This window comes from Tinamus guttatus, unplaced genomic scaffold, assembly GCF_059628265.1.
Source record: "Tinamus guttatus ecotype Peru unplaced genomic scaffold, ASM5962826v1 Tinamus_guttatus_pri_ptg000470l, whole genome shotgun sequence".
Classification (NCBI taxonomy): domain Eukaryota; kingdom Metazoa; phylum Chordata; class Aves; order Tinamiformes; family Tinamidae; genus Tinamus; species Tinamus guttatus.
In genome coordinates, this window is record NW_028289004.1 from 2,263,452 (window position 1) to 2,279,395 (window position 15,944).

Consider the following 15,944-nt stretch of genomic DNA (forward strand, 5'->3'; position numbering starts at 1 on the left):
ATTCCAGCAAAAACACACAAATCAATTTTACAATAAAGTGAATATTTCACTTGATTCCAATTCAGTAAAGGACAAAGCATTTTTATCCTCATTTTAAGTATCTCTTGGCTTCCCTTATTCAATAATGAATAGTAAAAATAGTAAAATAGTAAAAAACAGACAAAACAGAAGGGATATATGTGTATGTGTGCTTGGAGGCAATATGGTGTCTGGAATAAGGGTCATGTTGGTAATACAAGTTTTGTAATATTTTCCATTTGATTGTAATTTGTTTATTCATCCTGAAACATTATTGTTCAATAAAATAAGTCATCTATATACTAAGCCAAGTTTCCAGCTGTTTATAAATAATTTCAAGAGGAGAAATTCCAACTGTAATGGTCTGTAACAGGATTAAATTTTCACTTTCACCGGATTTTTTTTCCATGCTTTTTATCACTCAAGGTTTTTATTTTCCTTTTAGATAAGATATTTCTAGTTTGGCATTAGGAATTATAACAGTGATTTGGCAAGGAGGTTATATCCAATTTTATACTCTATTTTCATAGCATTGTTGTAGATAATTTTACCTTAAAAAGTATTATTTGGAAGCTTGGGAAAGGGATTGGTGTGGCCATTGTGTGCAGTTGTATTTCAGTTATTTGAGGAGCTTGGATAGCTATAACCCCTTGAATCTGAGGGCAGTTAAAGGGGCTCTTAACTGGTTTTCCAGTTGCCCACAGCCGTGGAACCAAGGGCTGCTGTATTCCCTAAATGCACACACTGAACACACTTTTGGAAATCTGAGTTGAGAAACCCATCTTAGCTGCTGAAAGGGAACTCCATGGAAAATATTGAAGCTATCAAAAATCGCTTGCTTACAGAAACATGAGAGAATGATAGAAAATAAATTGTCATGGCTTTCCTCCCTCTGCCAAGTGGGAATCAAGGAAGTGAGAGATGAGAAGATAACAAAGTACCCATTTGACAGTTCCAGCCTTTTTAGAAACTTGATTTCTATTTTGCTGCAAAGAGACTGCCAAGGATAACAGGTTTAAAAATTATCCTATGATGAAGTGGTTATTTATCGTGATCTTCGTGCCTGCAGTAGTAAATCGTACTTGGCATCAGCAGAACACGAGAAACTCATTCCAAAGTCAATTAACATGTTTTATTAGTATAGCATCAACTTCAGAGTTAATGGGATTTACCCATCATTATTAACAATCAGATTTTCATGCAAGTTGCACATCTGCAATGTACAGGACTTGGGACACTCAGTATTTTTGCAAAAGGCCTGGGGAGTTGGAAGGTGACAGGGTGCCCCAGGTGTCTAAACACAGCTCAGATGCAGCACCTGCAATGGGGAGAGCGGATGGGAGGTGCTCACACGGTCACTTGCTGTCTCTGCTGAGATGCTAAAGCCTCTTATTCTTTGCTGTTCTGCTGCTGTGTCAGTTGGAATCATCATAAAAATGGGATTTTGTGCAGTTTGCTGCTTGATGACTGAGGCCTTTTCCACTCCTCCATCATTCCCTCTGCCTTTTACATACAACCACGTGAATTATGTGCATGTTATAAGTAGTAGGTTTATATCCAGATGGTTAGTAATGGCATATTCATTGTAACAATTCCTATTTCTTTTTTTTCCCTCTTTTCTTCCCAGTGTAAAACTCTCTCTGGCGTCTGTGATCATATTATCTCACTCTCTTCTGATCCTCTGGTTTCCCAGTCTGCCCACCTTGAAGTGATCCAGCTTACAAACATCAAGCCAAGTGAAGGGCTGGTAAGAAGTACGCAGTTAATCAAAACCATCATCCAGAATGAGAAAGTGATTTTCTTAATAAGATGTGTAAATATAAAGGAATAGGAGACTTTAGGCTTTGTTTGATTTTCTTTCTTTCTTTTTTTAAAAAAAAAATCTGAAATATTTTGATTTCTCCTGCAGCTGGGCCAATGGGAAAGTAGTTTGTAAGGCTGGCCAATATATGAGAAAATTTAATAAATGGGAAAAAAAAGAAAGAGAAGTTCTTGCCATTTATGCCAGCTTCTGAAAAGTAGCTCAGATGATAGTGCTAGGATCTTGAAGCCTGAAGGGATTTAAATTGCTAAGATTAACTCAACCAGGAAGTTTGCGTGGGTGCACAAGAACTGTCAAATTCTAGAATTTGCTTCATAGTATCTCTGGGATATAAAGATGTCTCATAAGTTATTCAAAAACTCTACAGCACTGCTAAGAAGTAGCTTGTTGAATTTTATTGCGAAAACTCTGCATACTTAATCAGGTGGTTGTGAAAGCTCAGTGTTGTTCATGAGCTGACCATTGATCTTTCAAGTACTCAAGTATCCAACACCCACAGCGTGGGGGAAAACCCACTGGTAATGCTTACAACTGTTCTTCTTTATATCACTAATAATATCTCTTCCCATCTGCCTTGGAGAGAGTAAAAGGTGATCAGAATTCAGTTAACCACTTTTTGCCTAGTGAAATAGCTTTTGCACCTTCTGCCCGAGTTTATTCTCGTCGCATTTAAGTAAGAAGCATTACTGCTCCACTCTTCTGTGCAGCCATTTTTTTTTTTTTTGGTTTGTTTGGATGTAGTTTTGGAGAATATTTGGGGGGTTGTGGGTTTTGGGGGCTTTGTTTGTTTTTTGAAAATTTGATATACGAAGGTTTTTAGGTTAATTATTCACTGATATGTCTCCTTTGAAAGATCATAATTAAAACCCAAGATAAAAATCTTTGGGATGAGTAAATATTGGCCCATCCTTTGTTTTGTTCTACTATTCATTTCTTCCCTTCTCCACTGGCTTTCTTTTATAAACTCTGAATCCGTTTCAGAGCGTGCCTCCAGAATTTCACCTTTTCATGGACTCTCTATCTCTCTTCCTCTCCTATTAGTTTTCTCACCTTTTTGCCTGCTCTCAGCAGTTAGTCCTTCTAAATCCTACCTCCTGCTGTATTGAAGGAATTCTCTTTTCTCTCAACCACCTATTTGAATTTCTGTCCATTTTTGTCGTAGCTTTTAATTTTTCTCCTTTCTGTCTTGTGACTTATTTTTTTTCCTCATTTGCGTCTTTCTGTAGGGTGGTGTTAACCTCCAGTGATTGTAAAGTGTTAAGAGCAGAATTTTTTTATCAAGAATGATGTCTTTACGTGGGTGTGTTTCAACGTCTAGCTGATCGTGTAGAGATCTTTCCCTTTCCCTGTGCCTCTGTTTTCACCCGTGTCTGTCTTGTCTGTTGAAACTGGGAGCTCTTGAAGCAGGGCTTATTTTTGGGATCTGTGCTTGTGAACCAAATGGACGGGGTCATGCTGCTGACTGAGAAATTCCATGTCATTATCTCAAAAATAATTGCATATTTTTATTTTTCTTTTAATGGAAAGGACGGATTGTGCAAGCCTTGTTCACATGCCTTAGAAGGATGCAATGCTATTTTGATGCAGTGACCTTTTTTTCCCTCCTTCCTTCTTACCTGTATGCCTCAGTTGTGTTGCCTCTGTGCTACATTGCGTCTCCTAGACTGTAAGCTCTCCGGAGCAGGAACCACGGTCCATGCATCCGTGCTGGGAGCTGCACATCGTGCTTCTCGGGTTGTTACAGTCCCAATCACACTAGCAAGCTGTTTTGTCAGCTTACTCTTGGTGCTTTGTATGAAAGCTTTTGGTTTTGCTTTTTTCAACTAACATCTTTCAGTTAAGATACAGTGGACACCTGTCAGCGCAATATGCTGTTGAGTATTAAGGGTGTCAGTTTAATAAATGGTGGTAGAGCTTGACGTTATGTTGAGCGGCTGCACATCAGGAGCACTTACATAAATGTGAAGCTCAGTAACTTCTGGACCGTCTTCTGGGATGCGAGCAACAATGGAGGTGGAAAGATGGATTACGGCCAACTTTCTTCTCAAGCTTCGACCCCTGTGGAGGCTCCGTGCTGGCTATAATGTTCACGGAATGAAATGCTAGCCCTGTAAAAATGGAAAGACTGCAAGCAGAAAGCAGAGGGCAAAGATGGCTGCTAACCTAGAAGATGTTCTGTAGCAGGGATACATTGTCTCAAACAATACCTGAAAAGTTAAAGTAAATCAGGGAGAGAGAAAGGAGAGGAGGAGAAAATAAAAGGCATGGAAAACACTGTAATTTCTCTAAACTCATATGTTAAATACATGACAGATTTGGGGAAATAGTTGAATTTTTTATAACATAAAACAAATAGGAGCACTGCCAGGATGTTTTAATCAGTTTAAATATTTCCTTCTCTACAGTTAACCTTTTTCTGTGGGCACGTAAGTATCAGGCTGAGGTACGTGTCAACTGTCCAACTAATATGTTACTGCAGGAGCACCTAAATGTGTTATATGGATTGCAGCATCTTACAGATATTAAACTAACTAATGTTTACCAGAAAAACAGACTAAAAAACCTGACAAGGAGAAAACATGTTTATGGTGCAGTATGGAAAACTGGTGTACTTGACTCAAAACTTGACTCAAAACGAAGTAGTTAGTTAGTTAGCAAAGAGTGGGATATTCTATGCATTTTGTTAGATAAAAAGCAGATATCCAAGTTATATTCTGCTTTACCTTGGTAAGTTTTCATTGAGCAGTTCCCTATGGGTTTTTTCATTTTTTAAATTCAGTATAGAATATAAGAGGAGAACTATGATACAAGTTAATCTTGAATTGCATTTTTTTTCCTGTTCAAATTTTCATTTTAATTCTGGACTGTTCATGTGCTATGGCATGATTTCAAATTCTACTTCTTCACTTAGTCATCTAGATTCTTGTGAAGGTATGAAGGTGATTATGCCAGAACAGTAGACTAATTTTGCTTGGTTCCTCTTTGCTTGTTAAAGAAAACACAAAATCAGCCTATTGTGCAAAAGTGCTCCTAAAATACAAATAGCAGATAGTGTAGCTGGAGGTCTAGTTAGGAAGAAGTATTTTACTGAAATCCAGTGTACTATTATTTATAATATTCCTCCAAGTTATTTGGCCTGAAATATTGGAAGAGTTGGAAAAAAAAAAAAAACTATGAACAATTTTCTGAAAGCTGCTTGGACGTTTGGAACACATTTCTGGGCTAAAGAGGCATGTGCAACCTTGGGAGACTGCATCAAGATGCCAACACAGTGAAAGTAAAATTTTAATTAGGTATATGATGAAATTGAATTAGTATCTTCTTATGTACTTTCTGGCATTTGTACTATATGCAAGCATATCAAATTCTATTGTCAGTCTTAAGAAAAATAAAAATCCAAAGTTTTTGTTCCAGCCTTTAACTGAGCAATACTTCACACCAATGTAGAATGTACTGACTTGTTTGGATTAGACTCTTACCCTCAGTTGATCAGAACAATCTGTGCAATGTGTTACCTGGTCTTTGAAGAAAGTGTACTTCCGTTCTTGATACCTATGGTGGTTGCCCAACTTCAGGCATGTGAACTGAATTAACTTTCCGTTTGTTTGGCATAACTAATTCTTGTGAATTTATAGGGACTTTGGAGTTACCTTTTGATACTTAAGATTTGTTTCTGCTGACCTATTTTGGTAGAAATGAACAGTGCACATTGAACACCTTGCACTCTTAATCATGGAGTACTGTTAATATTGTGTAGCCGCAAGGAGACAAAGAAGGGAATATTTGCAAATGCCTGTGATACTCTTCTACAGCAGAGTAAATCCTAGAAACATTCTGTTTTCTGTGCCTTTTCCCGTATATCGTTGTTCACCTAAAACAAGCAGTAGAGGTAGGTGAACAAAAGTGTGGATCTCATTTCAGTTACGTTTGGTTTTGGAAATGGCAAAACACTGCATTTCCTCATTTAAAAAAATTCTATGTAAACATAATGATGTTGTCTCTTGCAAAATTGACAGGATGTAGCAATAGTGTAACATTTTTAGTTTTTTGTGTGCGTATGGAATATATATACTTTTTTTGCAGCTTCCTTCTTTCTCCTTCCTCCCAAAGTGTTCCTATTTAATTCTTGTTCTTAGCCTTTAAGGAGAATTCTTCAAAAATCCTCTTTCCTCTTTTGGTTTTTGAAAGTCTTTAATTTCTAGAAAAGACTAAATTGGACAAGAATTGCAGTCCACCACCACAGCATATAATATCCTTACTGTCCTTCAGATTTATGTTTTGCACAAAGCTAAGCACTGCATAAGCAGCAAATGTGAGACTCTATCCTCTGCTTTCAGCCTGATGTTATTCACTGTTTCCTTATTCTATGATATTATGATTTGCGTGTGTTCCTGTCTTGTACTGGCTTCATTTTACAGGTTTCGTTCAGATCCAAATGGAAATTCAGTTGTTTTTTCACATTTCACATCACCTAGGTTTGATGAAGTAAAGTTTCGTAATATTTCAGTGAAACATTGCTGGTAGTTTTAGGTTACTGTTGAGCCACTGAATTGTTGGTACAGAAAATGTAACATTGATAAACGCAAAATGAAAACAGATGATAAATCATGGTTATTATTTGGATTAGTAAAAAAAAAAAAAAAATCCTTCCTTTATTATCTAAATCACAGAATCCCAGAATCCCAGAATGGTTGAGGTTGGAAGAGACCTCTAGAGATCATCTAGTTCAACCCCCCTGCTCAAGTGAGGACACCTAGAGCACATGGCACAGGGTCAAAATGCTTATGTTGAAACAAATAACTCATTAAAGTAAAATTAAGACTTTCTTCAGAAATTATCCTGCACAGACCTGCCACCAGTGAATCTGTGGCTTACACTGATGTGAGTGCCTTCAGCAAGCAAGGCCAGATGGCCCAGCCCTTAGCACTCGGTCTCCTCAAACAAAGCTAGCCTGATTTCAGCTCCTGACCGTGTCCAGTTGGGACAGGACATTTAGATCCATATCCAGGCCTATCCAGGATTTAGGTCCTGATTTTCATCGTTTTGGGGATAGGTAGTAGTTGCCAAATGTACTGATGTATCTCAATCTCTTGTGTGGCTTATTTCCATGCCTGTAAAATGTGTTTATATTAGTATTTCCCTACCTCACAGGAGTGTTGTGAGGATAAATGCGTAAGAAATTGCCATGAGATATTTGAGATAACTGAGTTAAGTAGGAAAGCAAGGAGCCAGTTGAAAAAAAGTATTTAGGATTCATAGAGCTGGAATGTGGAGCAAAATGACAGAGGGTTCCTGTCTGTGTAGAAATGAGCAGGTTCTTGCTTTTTTCTCACCAAGCTGTAGCAGCCCAACATGACAATTGGAAATGGTGCCATGAATTTCTGCTGCAGACCGTGCAGAGTAAAAGACAAATTCAGTTTTGAGCCCCCTTTCAGAGACAATATCATTTTTTTCCTGAGGATATCATCCAGACTGTTAACCGGGGAGGAAGCAGGGGCAAATCCTTTATCCCACTACAAGAACATCTGCAAGTTCTGGTGCCAGATTAGGTCTGCCCAACTGATAAAAGTTTTCTCTGCCTGTTTACTTTATTTGGTCACTGGTGAGCAAACACCTCAGCTCACCAGCTCACTGGTGAGGAACACCTCAGCTAAGAACAGGCTTTACAGTGGTACTTGGATTAAAAGAAGAAAAGTACATCCTGAGGATGATATTTAGTGCAGTGCTTAGTATCTACCTGCTTTCTATGAACTGGTGAGAGCAAGCAAGGTACTTCAGAACTTGTTGCAAATGCGGTGTATGCCAGTTATCTTTCTTCTTTCTTTTTTCCCACTGTCTTAGTGGTGCCATTAAAATGTAGTTTGTATGTTGACTCAGAGAAAAAGCAGGTTTGAGAAACTTAACTCGAACCACCCATGCAGGAACTTTGATCTTTTCATAAGCTGCTGTGCACAACATGGTTCCTGCTAATATGTCAATAGTCCTTCTTTTCCGTATTTTTTTTCAAAAAAAAAGTCATAGCTAACAAAGATGACATTAAAATTGTCATAATTGAGCTTTAGAGCTCATTGAGATGAGTGAGGCAATCAGAGAGTTTCTAAGACGAGTCATTTTTTCAGGCATATTTCAGAGCATCAGTTAACAGTTTGAAAGTTATTTTTGCAGCATTGCCTACTAGAAAGCACAATTCTTTTAAAACCATCTTCCAAAAAACTTGCAGAAAGAAATGGAAGTATTGATCATCTTAAGGCAATTAATAACTGTTTTTGTAAGCAGATGCTACTGTTGTTATATTTGTTGTTTATGGAGTACATAAAGAATATTTATGGAGATGACTGGTAAAAGTTTTAAGTTTCTATTGCTGCATAGGGGTAGCTACGTTTGTGCTGTTCTCTAAGTATGTGATAAAGCAGAGACATATTCCTTATGGCATATGTTAATTTAAAGGTCCACACATTAATGCATATGTATGTATATGAAGCTTTTATTTTTAGAGATGTACAAGTTATGTTTGGATGGTGATGGTTTGTGAAACACTTTAAAATTTCTTTCCCATGATGTCTTTTTCTTAGGGTATGTACATTAAATCAACATATGATGGTCTCCATGTAATTACTGGAACAACAGAAAATGTAAGTATTGTTAATACTGTCTGTTCAGGCCTGGCAGCCTTTTTGATCTTACCTATGGTTTATGCTTTCCCTTTGCTATAGACTACATTTTGCTTGCAAAAGTGTGCTAGTTGGCTGTTAAGGACCAAAAGCATGTTGGACGGCAGAAGCGCTTTTGCTTGTTTATCTCAGAACTGAAAGAGTTGTTTGTAGCTGAGGTCCAGGAGAACTGATTTTGATTTGTTCATGCAAGCCACTTACTTAAAACACTTCAGCTGATCGAGATGAGAGGTAGCTATCTTGGAGTTACCTTGCACTGTATATAGAAGATAAATGTCTTCAATAACTATAGACTGATATGCAGGAGTTCATTGTAGTATTGGAAAAACAGCTTCAACATTTTCCATCTATTGATCTTTATTTTGTAATAAATAAATGCATGGAAATGAGGACATCCCTTCATGTTGACAAGTTTCTGCATGAACTTCTGAATAATGCCTATAGAAAGGGAAACATTATTGGTGCACTAGTTGTCATGGAAGGTAGCAAAACAGCAAGCAAAACATAATACGCTACTTTTAAACTCTCTTTGAAATACACTCTCCTTGTACACCGTCTTTACGGAACTGGTTGTGTCTGATAGGGAATGGGCAAGAGGATCATTTTTGGCCTTTTCCAGGCTTTAATGCATAATCTTTGAGAAACACCGAACAGGGCACTAAGCTATGCTGAATTGCTCCATGACGGTTGAAGCAATTCCTTTTGAAGACTCTGATGACACTTTCTTAAAATGAAGCTGTAAGAACTACTTGTTTTATCCTGCTACTGTGTCATATTCTGGAAAACACAAACCACACATGGTATTTACAGCTGTTGCCTTGGATCAGCCATGGTGTTTTGCTAGTATCTCATGGGACAAGAATAGAATTCTTGTTTTCATCTCTTCATTGGAATTGCAATCTGGAAATCTTTATTCTTTTGCTGTGGACAGGATGTCCATAGGATAACATTAGGAAAACATAAGAGGAATTTCAGCCTTCCAATCAAAAGTCTGGGGAGTCAAACCTATAGTTTCAATATCATTAGCATTAGCAAAACTAAGACAAAAGAAAAGTTGTGCAAAATCTAGAAAACATATGGAGAAGAGATGATGTTTTTAAAGTGGAATTTCCCTCAGATTAAAAAAGGAACCATTTTCTCTCCATGAGTTACTATTATTGGATTTAATTTCCCAGGGGCAAAGATAAGAATAAAATCTTAATGCATTCCCTCAAAAATCTTATCTTTCATGATTCATGAACATAATTTAAAGCTACATCAGGAAGCTTCAGTCATGATGACTTTTCTGCTTTGTTATTGATACTTTCACTTGCTATAAGACTCTGGAGGTACTCAAAGCAAATGGAGAGACTGGAATCTGCTATCCAGGGAAAGACAAATTGTGTATTAAAATGAAAATAAGAAACACCTTAGGAAAGTAATGTATCTCCTGCTTTCAAAGACAAAGTTTCTAGCCACTTGCTTAAAAACAAACAAACAAATGAAAAAAAAAAACCCACCCAAGTATGATTTTGATAGATGGGAGGAGAAACATCAAAGGAACATGTCAAAATAAGGTCTGGGGCAAATGTGTGAGCTGACCTCTTCATACTGACATTTTTTTGCCATTTGTGGTCTTACTGGACTTCTAGAAAACAGTAAGAATCCAAATTCTTTTGCCTTTGAACAAAAGCTTGTGCCTTTTTCTTTCTGATTCTGCTACTTGAAATGAGATATTGGCACAACTTTTTATCTGAGCCTTTCCTGAAAAATCACAGAGAAGCCCTTGTCTTTTTAATAAATGCAGTGCTTTATCAGTGCTGACTGTGTAATATAACTCCGTGGGATTTTTATCCACCATCCTGCACTATCTGTTTGTAATTCACGGTTATTAGAGTCCAGCTACCAAGCCCAGAGCGGTGTGGATCTTGCTGTTCAGCAGTAGCAGACTGGCCCTGCAGGTCTGCACGGCCAAGCTCTGAAACTCGAACTGAGAAGGAGCAGAGCTTCTTAAAAATCACTGCCCCTTCAGAGCTTCTCCCTAAAGGTCCTGTAGCATTAGAGCAAGCTGATCTTTCTGGTTCAATTCTTCTCTCTCATATTTGAAAGTAGCAATTGCAAAGGCTGTATTGGTCCAGCAAGAGAGTATAGCCTTCTTGTTGAGTGATAATCTTTTAATTCACAAAGCAAATGTTTTCATCAAAAAAGTAACTCTTTAATTTAGTTTTCTAGTTAAAAGGAGTATTTTCTAAGTCATATCATGAGTTGTATCTGTCAACGTTCTGGTTTACAGCAGGAGTGCAATTTTGAAGTAAGGCCTTTCAGGGTCCTCACTTACTGTGTAGTGGTTGAGTTTGTAGGGTGCTTATAGAACTCAGAAAAGAGACACATTCAAAAGAAATGATGCCTGAGTTTCTACTCAGTCTCACTGAGTCACTGATGCCTGAGTTTCTACTCAGTTTCTACCCAGTCTCTACTGGGCACACACCAAATGTGGTTCAGGCCCTAAGGGAGGCAGGAAGGTCAAAATATGTTTTTTTATACTGTGGGTGTGTTGGAGGGGAATGGGACAAAGAAAACATTTAGCCTAGAGGACACCACTAAACCACATCTGAAGTAAGATCCCTTATCCTCATATGGGAAGATTGTGGAAACCTACTACCAGCTCCTGTAGATGTATCTGTGATGTGACACACTTTGTTCCTTATAGGGGGCTTCACAAATAGATGTTTGCTTCATGATCAGCATACACATCTTTAAGAAGAAATAGCCTAGCAATTCCCCTATCTTCCTTAAATGATGATTGATAAAAGTTAACTATTTCTCAACTGTAAGGTCTGCTTTCCTTATCTGGGAGAAAAACCAGTAAGGTACAAGAGCTATGATCTCCCAATAAGACCACAGGTTTGAATTCTTGTAGAAAGGATTTATATCTAACCTTGCAGTATATTAATTCCCAGGCATAATTACAATGATTTTTTTATAGTCCAAAGACTCTGAGATCATGTTTTACAGATTTGGCAAACGGCTACACTCAAAATTTCTACGTCTTTCTCAAGTTTAAGCTGTAAGTGCTGAAGTTAGTACAAGGAAAAGTTAGTATTGTAATGAAACCCCATTCATTACAATGAGTGGGGTTCAAGCAAAATGGCAGGATTCACTAGCATAGACACTTTGAAGGTCTTATGTGTAACTGCGTCTGAACTAAAGTACAGCAAGATTATAAAGATCTTTGAAATGTATGATGAGTAAATTTGAATAGTGTAGTGATAGGGAAAAGATAGATCAGTGGAACGCAGCTATTACTGTTAAAATTTTTCCTTCATTGATCCAACTTCTTTAACACTGGAAAAGTGCCAGATAGTTAGGCTACTTTTTCTTTTTTTTTTCCTTTTTTTTTATGTAAGTAAAGTTACATCTTTATTAGCCCAGGATGAGTAGGATGCCTGCAAGACCTCAGTTGTGAGTGACCCTCCTTCTACCCTCATGTTTTCCTTGAATATCTTCTGTTTTAAAACAGTTCTTAATTTAAGCCATGAATGAAATGGAATTGCACTAGAAAATCATGGTATGTCTGTGGGAGGGGAAGTAGTAGGTAGATTATTGCAAACAGTCCCCATTTCAGGCTAGTATCATATGCCTAGATGTCACATCTCACCAGAGCTGGAAAATGCTGAAGTGAACTCAGTTCTTTCTGCAAAATTCATAGCAGCTCTTTGCAATCCTACTCCGGAGTACTTTGGGTTTTTTGTTTTGTTTTAAACTGTCACTCATGTCTTTTACCTTTAAGGTGATTAAACAACTTCATAGTCTGGCAGCTTTCGTGCTGAGTAAGAAAAGCAAAAGAATTATCACTCTGTGAAAAGCTTAATGAGATTACTCGCCTTTAAAAATGGGGGAGAGGGAATCCCTCAAAAAAGAGGTGATCTGTACATGCAGAGGGCATAAGAGGAGAAAAGGGTCTTTTTCCTCCCTGCTTTTCTCGGTCAAAAACAAAGAAAAAAAGTACTTTGCATTTTGAAAGTATGATGATCTTAGTAGGATTTTGATTGCGGCTGCATTTCTTTCCTTCTACCTAATAATAACCCAGACATGAAGTTATAATATAACTTTATGGCCTTCCTTGATGGTGCCTGATCCTCTGTCCTCATATACACTGTGAAGAACAGTGATTTGCTGAAGTTCTCAGGAACATACCAAAGCATCTGGAATAAAAAGGGAATGCTGTGAAATTTATTTTTGAATAAGTTGCTGTTTAGTCCTGATGGAGTTAACATTCAGCCAAAGATTGGCTTCAAAAGCTTAAGACATGTCAGGCAGGTAAAAGCAGTTTTTCTGCAGATTGAAATTAAATGAAATCTTTAAGACCATTTCACTCTTTAACAAAATAAATATTTATACCTTTCTTAAACTTGATTGTCTTGGTGCAATAGTGCAGATTATATTTCTCCAAAAGCAGTTAATTGATTTAAATATTTCTTTTTTTCTTTATTTCACAATGGAATGTAGCTATCAATCTAATCTGACGTAGTTTAGCAATCATACTGCTGAAAGAGAGATGATGACCTGTAAGAATTGTATTCTTTATCATCTCTTTTATTTTAAATTCAGTCACCTGCAGATCGGTGCAAGAAAATCCATGCTGGAGATGAAGTGATTCAAGTTAACCACCAAACTGTGGTATGTATAACTATGTTCTGTGTCAATTGGAGATAACGGTGTCATGGCACACCAGCATGTGTAGAAAAGAAATGTGTAGAAAACTGTGTTTTTATAAGACTTTTTTTTATTCTAACAGCTAAATTTTTCTCTTCTGAAAATACTTTGTTCTTAATTCTTATAACATGCAACGCTTAACCCTGCTAGTCTGAGTATCACTGGAAGCAGTATCAAGTTAGGCTAAATAATTGAGGTTTGGGTTAAGTTAGGGTGTTTTCTGCATATGCTCTATTAATAAAGGCTTGTTTTTGTATAATAGAAAGTTTGGTTAGACTGAATTCAAGGATTTGGAACTGTTCTGTCCTTGTAGGTTCAGGATCAACCTTGCTTGCTGGAAGCTAGCAAACCTCTTACTTTCTAAACTTACAGGAATATCTATTTCAAAAACAAAAGCAGTTAAAATTCCTATGTATATACATCTTACATGTACATCTTAACTTAGATACACATTTTTAAACTGTAAAAGTTAAGATGAAACAAATCTTCTATGAAAGTATGAAAGTGTATGAAAGTATGAAAGTAAAACCATACACAATGCCCTGAGTGTCAAGAGTTGCCTGTTGGTCCCTGGTGATTATATTTAGGATAGATGAACTGTTAAAATCAAAATAAACTTCTTTCTAAGAGGGCTCAGTAATTGAAAGGAGTGAAGTTTCAATATAAATAGCAACTATTCTTTTTCTAAAGTATAGGCTTTCTTAAGGGTAGTGAAAGTCAGTATGTGGAATTAATCATATGTATTCTGGCAAGCACTTCAGCTGACAGAATATGATCCGAGATTTCCATTATTAATGCAACAATCATTTGTTACAAGTGTGTTTCTTCATTCCCCATAGAGTTCGACTTACAGCTTTAGGCCACACTACATCATGTCAGCTCCTCTGCACAAATTAGGATAATATTCCATTACACCCTCCAGCTAAGTTTAATATCAAATATACTGTACATGTATGGAACTTAACAGATGCAAAACTATTCAGCCAGGATACACAAATCGATAGGTCTAACCAAAATAGGGTGAAGACTATTTATCTCTGTATAATTCATGATAAATATTATTGTATCACGTGATTACTTACATGTACTCATGTACTGATGATAATGACTGATATTCTTTCCCATAAAGAGAGGTCATAACATCAGCATAACATAACAGGTTTTAAAAACAGTATTATTTTGAGTATCAAAATATGTGCAAATCGAAGTATGTGCATAATCTTTCAGTTTTTATGCTAGCTAGTTTTTCCTATAAATTTTAAAAGTACTTGTATAGTGAAGTTGCCTTGTCAACTTCAAAAATTTCCATCATATAAGTATTATTCTGTTTTTCTTGCCACATCTGCACTGCATTTATCTGACAAAAAAGATCAGATTCTTACCAAATGAAAAATGTTGTGACAAGCTTTAAGATGAACTTTCTTACATAGAAATTTTAATCTAAGATTTGAATGGTTTAGCTTTTGCAGATAAGAAACTATGTGCTGAAAAAAAAGATATCACAAAAAGGAAAAAAATTTTGATTGTGCTTCTAGGAAAAGGGAATATATGGAGCCGAGACTAATGTGATTTTAGTTTCAACAGCCACATTTGGTATAGAGGATATGTATAGTAGTAGAATAAAACATACAATTATATATGCTCTTGTTCTATCAATGGTATAATCAAATTAGCATATTTGATACTGTAGAGAAAAAATACTTAGATTTTAATACTGATTTTCCACAGTGAGAGTCAGTTAACATTTTCTTAGCAGTATAGCAGTAGTTTCCATGTTGCCTTTACAAAGGGGAATGGATCATTCACTTTGGAATTTAGAGAGATAGAATCTTTTATATATATTATGATTTTTTTTCCTTTTTGTTTCTTTTGGTAAGTGTCTAAGTTCTTTTATACTCTGGTGCCTCTCATGAGGTTCAAAATATTCAAAAGTGAATATTGTTACTCCCAGTGTTTCTTCCTCTGGAGTGAAGAATTCTGAAGGTATAGCATTCTGTCCTCTCTATTGATTTTTTTTTCGAACTCTACGTACTGCTCAACAGTTGAAATCATAGGCTCAGCCCTGCAGCTTGCTGCTTTCAACTCATCATTTATTATCATCTATATTGAATATAGAAATCAGGATGACTAGAGATTGCAAAGATTTAGCTCTAAAATGGCATGGTTGGTATATTACAGTTATTTGGATGATGTGTTGTAACTGGAGAATCAAAATCTAACAGAGTCTAACTTTAAACATTCATTTTAGGGGGATTTTTTTTCTGTATTTTCTTAAATTATTCCACTGTTTCTATTTGTCAAAATTAAGTTAATCTCTGGTCTTAGGCACTGTATCTTTCTAATAATGAGTACAAGCTTGAGAAAGAGAAGCTCCATATAAATACTTTTAAAAATTCAACTTTTTAGCTATCAAGAATCACATTTTAATTGTGAAAGTCTGTGGGTTTTTTTTCAGAATGGGCTGTTGATTTTGAAAGAGGCAGCATGACAAAGTAGAAGGATACTTACATGTCTTATATTGATTTTTATTACACATATCTCAGAATGAGGGGTCAAAATATGTTTTTCATTCGCTGTTGACATCCTCTGTTTTCTTGCGGTGATGCTTAATCTTCATAATATTTCATCTGGCAGTGAAATCAAAGGATTTCAAGTGAAATCCCTGCTCAGTTGGCAGAAACCATGTGCAACAAGATGTAATCCACCTGTATCTGGCAGGACCTCCAGAATATAAATAC

The 15,944-nt window shown here is 36.5% G+C and overlaps 1 protein-coding gene across 5 annotated transcripts in view; it reads left to right on the forward strand.

The window, feature by feature from the left end:
- CNKSR2 (connector enhancer of kinase suppressor of Ras 2) overlaps nucleotides 1–15,944 on the forward strand; it is a 204,651-nt gene that overhangs the window by 83,578 nt on the left and 105,129 nt on the right. For 4 of the 5 annotated variants that reach the window (XM_088532747.1, XM_088532748.1, XM_088532751.1 and 1 more), the window contains exons 6-8: nucleotides 1,646–1,765; nucleotides 8,413–8,472; nucleotides 13,102–13,170. In XM_088532747.1, coding sequence (XP_088388873.1) covers nucleotides 1,646–1,765; nucleotides 8,413–8,472; nucleotides 13,102–13,170 — 249 coding nt within the window. The remainder of the gene's footprint in view (nucleotides 1–1,645; nucleotides 1,766–8,412; nucleotides 8,473–13,101; nucleotides 13,171–15,944) is intronic. The other variant, XM_088532749.1, reaches the window with a different exon arrangement.